The sequence below is a fragment of the Macaca thibetana genome, chromosome 5 (assembly GCF_024542745.1).
Source record: "Macaca thibetana thibetana isolate TM-01 chromosome 5, ASM2454274v1, whole genome shotgun sequence".
NCBI lineage: Eukaryota > Metazoa > Chordata > Mammalia > Primates > Cercopithecidae > Macaca > Macaca thibetana.
This window is the reverse complement of record NC_065582.1, coordinates 81,765,870-81,773,374: the sequence shown is the minus strand read 5'-3', so window position 1 is coordinate 81,773,374 and position 7,505 is coordinate 81,765,870. Positions and strand designations below refer to the sequence as shown.

The 7,505-nt window shown below is 36.7% G+C and overlaps 1 protein-coding gene across 1 annotated transcript; it reads right to left on the bottom strand.

Moving 5' to 3' along the window:
- Positions 1-5,870: 5,870 nt before the first annotated feature.
- Positions 5,871-6,426, bottom strand: LOC126954326 (ras-related C3 botulinum toxin substrate 1-like). Its single transcript, XM_050789890.1, has one exon. The coding sequence runs from the start codon at positions 6,371-6,373 to the stop codon at positions 5,888-5,890; it is 486 nt and encodes a 161-aa protein (XP_050645847.1). The 5' UTR covers positions 6,374-6,426; the 3' UTR covers positions 5,871-5,887.
- Between the last annotated feature and the right edge of the window lie 1,079 nt (positions 6,427-7,505).

The window sequence follows — 7,505 nt, the reverse complement described above, 5'->3', positions numbered from 1 at the left end:
CAAATTTAATTCTTGGATCTGATTCTCTGTTCCATTTATCTTCAAGAAAAAAAAGAAAAACCATGTGATTATGAAGGCAAAGATTTGATGAACAATAGAAATGAGATAAAAACTATTCCTTCAGAAAGTAAAAATGCCAAGAAATGATTTTTATTCCTGTGTATTTGTACAAGCTAAACAAAGGTCCAGATGAGGAGAAAGTGTCTCTAGAAAGATTGGCAATGGAATGTACTGATGTATCCTGAGAAAAATAACAGGGGAATACAGGCTGATCAAAGTTCAGATCCCAGCACAGGCAAAAAGTGTGGGAAGGGAGGAAATAAAGAGGCCTATCGATACTTCTAAGACAAATAATTTTATTTTAAAAATCTAGTCAAAATACCTTGATGCAGGCAGGAAAACAACCTTTGAGAATTATATAAATAACAAAGATTTGAAATTGGAAAAAAAAATTTTATAGCACACAGACTCCCTAAAATATAATTATGTATTGTTTAACAATGGGGATACATTCTGAGAAATGTGTCATTAGGCAATTTTGTCAATGTGTGAACATCGTAGAGTGTACTTACATAATCCTAGGCTATGTGGTATAGCCTACTGCCCCTAGGCTACAAGCCTGTATAGCATGTTACTGAACTGAATACTGCAGGCATCTGTAACACAGTAGTAAGTACTTGTGTATCTACACCAGAAAAGGTACAGTAAAAACACAGTATTATAATCTTACAGGATCCCTGTCATGTATGCAATCCATTGTTGACCGAGACATCATTATGTGGTATATAACTGCATTTATAAGTTCCATATACATATGGTCTGTATTCAAGCTGAAAATATTATGTAAATTGTTTCTCTATATGAAATAGAAGGAAAAAAAAGTCTGAAACCCTTATGATAGAGTAAAAACAAATTTTTAAATGAGGTCAACTTTTTTTGCCCCCATCAGCACCCAGCATATCATCAGAATTTATATTCTTTATACTAAAATTTCTGGGAAACGATAGAATGCCACAAACCAGGATATTATATTTCTTATTTGTTTTTTGGAATATGGAAATATACATGCACGTATGTGCACATGTGTGTGTGCACACTTGCACAACCAATTGGTAATGGGCACACAGATGGTGTGGGGATGAAAGATTCTAAGCTGGATGTTTGTGGGTTTGGAGTTTGGGAAATAGCCTAAGAGATTAGGGTGGAGGTAGAAAGTTCCTCAAGGATCTTTATTCGTTATTGGAATCCCAAAATTCCATGAGCCTTAAAAATCATCTAGTGCAGTTATTCTAAAATCATGCTCTAAGGAAACCCAGGATGTCAAGAATATGCCTCAGTGATCTACAAACAAGTAAATGTCTGTCATACAAACAAACAAACAATAAAACCCTGTAAACTACCTAAAAATGTATTCATCACTTTTAACTATTTTTATATTTTAATGTTCAAAATTATCCATTTAGTCCAACTGTCTCATTTGACAGGTCAAGAAACTTAGAACAATCAAATAACCTACTCAAAGTCTCAAACTAGTTAGTGTATAGTTAGGATCATGTCTTAGTCTGAGTTCTTCTCAAAGCAAATCTCAAGACAGACTTGGGTTCAGGTAGCTTCTTTAAGAAGTGACCCTCAGAAATCTGAGTGAGAAAACAGGGAAAGTGAGATAAGGAAGAAAAAATATAATAAAGAAACATGAATGAATGGACTACTAGTGTGGCAGCTAGGGCTCAGTCTTGCTGGGGAGCTTCCGAGAAACCTTGTGGAGTAGGCCTCTGAATTATCCCACTCAGGAACTGGACGACTGTGTTTCCATCCACTATGTCCCATTCCTCATGTATAGAGGGTTGCCCTTGGGGACCTTAACTCCCCTGCACTTCTGAGCCACAGAGTAAGTACCCAAGGCTCTAGTGAAAGCCTCAGGTGAGTAGTGGAGAACCACCCTACTTGAGGTGAGAATCAGCATGCAGGAAACTGTTCATCACAGCTGCAGGTAAGCTCAGATGGGCCCAGGTGCAACGGAGCAAGGTATCCACAGCATCCACAGCACTTGAACCCAGGGCGTCTTACTCCCAAGCCTGGTTTCACTGATGTAACACTAAAGAAATGTGTTTATACTGAAAAGCATTCTTCTATTCTTCATCAGGCACCTGCCTTCATGATGAGCTAGTTTCAAACACACAGCAACCTAAGCCACCACTACTTTTCAGGATGCCACCGAATAAGAGCCATTTCACATGTACCATATACAGATAAATTTACTCTATTTCAACTTCAGTCAGTTGAATGCTTCCCTAAAAGAGGGATCTAGGATTTCATCAAATGAAAGTGAACTAGATGATAACAGGGATCCAGCCAGGATTTTTCTTCCAAAGGAATATTGTTCTACGAGAAAGCCAAGGCAAAGGCATTCTGAGAGATTCCTAAGGAGTACACAGAGCTGAAAAGCTGATGTGAGTTGTGAATGAGTTTAGACCATGAGTTGGACCTAAGGATGTAATAGAGAACATGCTGGTAAGCCACAATTATTAGGGATGAAAAAGTAAAGTAGAAGGCAGGGTGATCAGCTGAGAAGGCTCCTAGTGATGAGAATGACACAGACAGCTGTCATTTCCTTTTCTCACTTTATTTAAGATACTGATTATTTTACCATGGTTGATGATGATGCCTAAATATAAGCACACAGACATTTTCCATTCCCTGACCCACTAACAATTTTATATCTTCCCCTGCAGGATTTTGGAATACTTTTGATAATTAAAAGAAATCTTGGAAATGTATTCTATTTTCCACAGTGAATGGTTTAAAATAACATTTGGGTTTAAGTGAGCATAACTTTTTATTAATAGTACTCTGCTGACACTTAAATATTGTAGAGGAATGAGATTCATAAGATCCTCTTCTTCAATAATCTAAATCGTTTTAGGTTATGCAAGATTCTTGTATTCTTAATAAATGTATATTTATGGTACTGTTATCCCCATATATAAATTTATTTTTGAATATCTGGACTCACCTGCACACCCACTGATAGAGTTTGGCTGTGTCCCCACCCAAATCTCAACTTGAATTGTAGCTCCCAGAATTCCCATGTGTTGTGGGAGGGATCCAGGGGAGGGTCGCTAACTTAGTTAAGTGCTTTTCTTATAGAACCCCTTCTTACTGAGCAATTGAATCATGGAGGCCAGTCTTTCCTGTGCAATGCTCATAATGGTGAATAAGTCTCATGAGATCTGATGGGTTTATCAGGGCTTTCCACTTTTGCTTCTTCCTCATTTTTCTCTTGCCACCACTATGTAAGAGGAGCCTTTTTCCTCTCACCATGATTCTGAGGCCTCTCCAGCCATGTGGAACTGTAAGTCCAATTAAACCTCTTTTCTTTCCCAGTTTCAAGTATGTCTTTATCAGCAGTGTGAAAATGGACTGATACACCCACATAGCAAAAACTATCACAGAAGCTATAATGAGGAGAAATATTTACTCAATGCCAGGCAATGTACCATGAACTCTACGTATTTCCTGAATTCAAATAACTCATTGATATTATTTCCAACTCATTGAAACACATTGATCAGCAGCTTAAATATTAGAAAGCACAATGATAGACTCTGTAATAGATACAAAAATGAATCAGGAATAATCCATGTCCTCAAGGAAGCTATAGCCTAGTAGAACCAAAAATCACTTTAATATCAGATATAGTATGTTTTGTCATTAAAGCGTTGTAAGTAAATGGCAAAACTTTGGTGATATGAAATGAGACCCTAATCCTGTGGTGGAGAGTGGTAAAGACAAAAAAAAAATCACATAAAGCCTTGGAAAACTTGCACCTACATTCAAAATTCTCTGCAGCTGTGAACTGATAAATTTGATTTGTTATCTGGAAGACTGCTTAAGTCCTGGCACTATGTGGCTTTACACCCTTGACTTTCTGTTTACCCCTCTAGTTCTATATCTTTCTTGTCTTTAGATTTCAAAAAATAAAAATATTAAGGTCTGAAGAACAGACTTGAGATAGGTCCAATTCCTTTTAGGTTCACAAATTATCTCTTGTCTTCCTTAGCATAAGTCATGGAGAGCGCTTATCTAAGTTTGCCTCTTATCTAAAGAGGCACACACTCTGCACCAATAGACTGTATTCAGGAGCAGAGGTAGATAAAAATTATCTGTTTTGTTAAAGTACTACATGCCTAGAGTAATACTTATTTTGCATTCTTCTCCTATGAAAATTTTTCCTAAAGAAATACTCCAAATAGTTCAAATGAAAGGGATTTCAAAAATGCCAATTAATCAAACTGAAAGTTTCTTAAACTTTCTGGTGGAAAACAACTAAACAATATATACCTTTGAAAATGCTTTTCATAATGGGAAAGGAAATAAAACATGATAAGAATTAACATACAGTATACTAAGTATTTTTCATACATCACTTTTTCCAATCCCTATAGAAACCTTGTGAAATAGTTACTCTTATAAATACCATTGCACAAAAAGAGAAACTGAGGCTTCGATAAAATAAGTCATTGGCGAATATTATGGGAAGTTGGGATTTGAGCCTGGATCTTGCTGATTCTAAGTTTGTAAACTTAACTACTGCTAACAGTTTCAGAATTCATTCATGTGTTCTCATTAGTAAGCTAGAAATAAGATCTGTGGTAATAGATACATATGCACAATATTAATTTGTATCTCAATGAACATGATTATTCGATCAAAACATGATGCCACCTTAATCATAAACCATGTTTTGTTGGTTTAATTAACATTCATGTGGAGTAATTGATCCTGAAAATTACTTTAGTAAGGCTTTATAGTAAATGTTTTTCTATAATTCCTATAGAGAGAAGGGGAAATCAGTGACAGAAAATATGTAACCTGAAATATTTTGGGGCTAATAGCACTATTTTTCCCATATAAATGCCAATGACTTCATGTTTATACTAAGAGTGCAAATAATCAGAAAATCCAGCGACCCACCATGATTCATTTCTTAACCTGCAAGCACTTTGCCAATGTGCACCTAAAAGTTCTCCACAATGTGAATAAGAACATCTTGCAGTTACTACCTTGTATAGAGATCATGTATACAGAAACTGCTACTCAAATATTATCAAAATACTGTCTTTGTCCTTTGATCACACACACCCCACCCAGCATACCCACAACTAAACAGAATACTTCATTAGAGGAGACACATGAGTTCTGTTCAAAATCTCAGCAAAAGCTGGTCAACTAATTTTTAGAAAATTCACTATGAAATCAAAAAGACTTATCCAAAGAGCTGAGATGTTACACCCATTCCATTACGGCACAATGTTACGTCATGAACATGGGCTGATAAATCACTGGTGAGTTAAATGGCAACGCTTCATTCAGGAGGCTGTTCTGCTTTACACATCTGAAAACTACTTAGCAAGTGTCTGCATCTCGTAACTACAGAAGCTACAGTCTTCTGAAAGACGAAGGTCTTTACACAGTTTAATACTTGGTGTTCTTGGCACAACAATGCAGTGTAGTTCAGAAGGTATTTTGGCAACTCTTAATCTGAGCAAGAATATGGCTTTTGAAAAATAAGATTTTAAGAAAATTTGTCATTTTAGGTCTAAATCTGAATATAATATGACTCTGAACTCTTACATTTAGAACAAACAAAACCTTAAAATTACTAATTGGTTCAAAATGGTTTTATGGAGAAATTAATCTGTAACAAAAAGTTGGCACTGAGTGTGAAGGCTCCACCTTTTTTAAAGCAAAGTGTACAAGATTCAAAGAGACAGGACCAAGAACAAGGGGCTCAGACATTTACAACAGCAAGCATTTTCTCTTCCTCTTCTTCACGGGAGGTGGGCAGAGGACTGCTTGAATCTCTTCATCTAACACTGTTGAGGCCTCACTGTGTGAACGCCGAGCACTCCAGGTATTTTACAGCACCAGTCTCCTTAGCTATAGCTAGACCCTGCAGATAGGTGATGGGAGTCAGCTTCTTCTTCAGTTTCTCGATCGTGTCTTTATCATCCCTAAGTTCAAGTTTAGTTCCCACTAGGATGATGGGAGTGTTGGGACGGTGGTGCCGCACCTCAGGATACCACTTTGCACGGACATTTTCAAATGATGCAGTACTCACAAGGGAAAAGCAAATTAAGAACACATCTGTTTGAGGATAGGATAGGCGGCATGATCTGTCATAATCTTCTTGAGCAGCTATATCCCATAAGCCCAGATTCACTGGTTTTCTATCTACCATAACATTGGCAGAATAATTGTCAAAGACAGTAGGGATATATTCTCCAGGAAATGCATTGGTTGTGTAACTGATCAGTAGGCAAGTTTCACCTACAGCTCCGTCTCCCACCACCACACCCCTGATGGCCTGCATCTGAGCCACTCGCTCAGCCGCAGGGGCAGCGGCAGGGCTCTGAGACCAGAAGCGGTGGGTACAAGGAATAAAAGTGTCAAAGGTAAAAACTCTAAAACATTAATTTCTATCAAATGCAGTGGATGATGAAAGAAAGGTTGGTATTATCAGGAAGTGTTTTCTTAAGCTTTTCCTTTTTCTTACACCAGAAGTGTTTTCTCCCCAAATTGGGCATTTAATTCATCTTTAAACTGGTTGTTCTCTTAGTCTCTAACTTAGTAAGTGCTTTTCTTATAGAACCTCTTCTTACTGAGCAATATGCCTTCTTGTATTATAAAATATTTCTCATAATGCATTAGAAGGTTTTTTTTGTAGATTAGTAAAAGTGCTTTCCATATTACTTTATTCAAAGCTATGAAGTGCTTTACTTAGTTTTCTAGTAACTAGGTGTAAAAATCATGTGTTGCAGTTTTATGGTTTTTAAAATATGTTAGATATTTCTTAAACTATGAACCTTCCTAACATCACTGACTTGTCAGATTACCCACACTGTCACTTGACCAATACTGACCCTCTTTACCTCACCCATGTGGACACATGCCTCCTGTAGTTACTTAGTCTAATAATGTTCCTTTGGGTCTGTGAGGTTCTGTAAACTGTGCTGGTGTTGACGATCTTCTGTACAACTTAACTCACTGGCAAGAATACAACGTTGGACCTTTCAACCACAAGAACAAAAATTTTTAAATTGACAGTTGCAGAATTGTGGAGTGTTTTTACATTGATCTTTTGCTAATGCAATTAGCAGTATGTTTTGCATGTATGACTAATAAATCCTTGAATCATAAAAAAAAAAAACTGCTACTCAAATATTTTGAGCTGCTTTGTGAAGAAATGTCCAACTTAAGGTAGAATGTTAATATCAAAAAATACTAAAAAAGTAGAAGAGTTATTGATTACAGAAAAATACAGTAAGTTCCTTCAAAGAAAGAGTATTGAAGCACAATGTTCAACCCTTAACAAATATGCTTTTTAAATTTAAGTTCAGGAGGGGGTGTGTGTGTGTGTGCGCGCACAAGTGCCTGTGCACACACTTTCTTATTTCATTTAAGTGTGATATTCAAAACATTTAGTAACAGGCAGGGCACAGATA

Bases quoted from the DNA above. Each gene is read 5' to 3' on its own strand.
- LOC126954326 (XM_050789890.1), bottom strand. From the start codon at position 6,373: ATGCAGGCCATCAGGGGTGTGGTGGTGGGAGACGGAGCTGTAGGTGAA.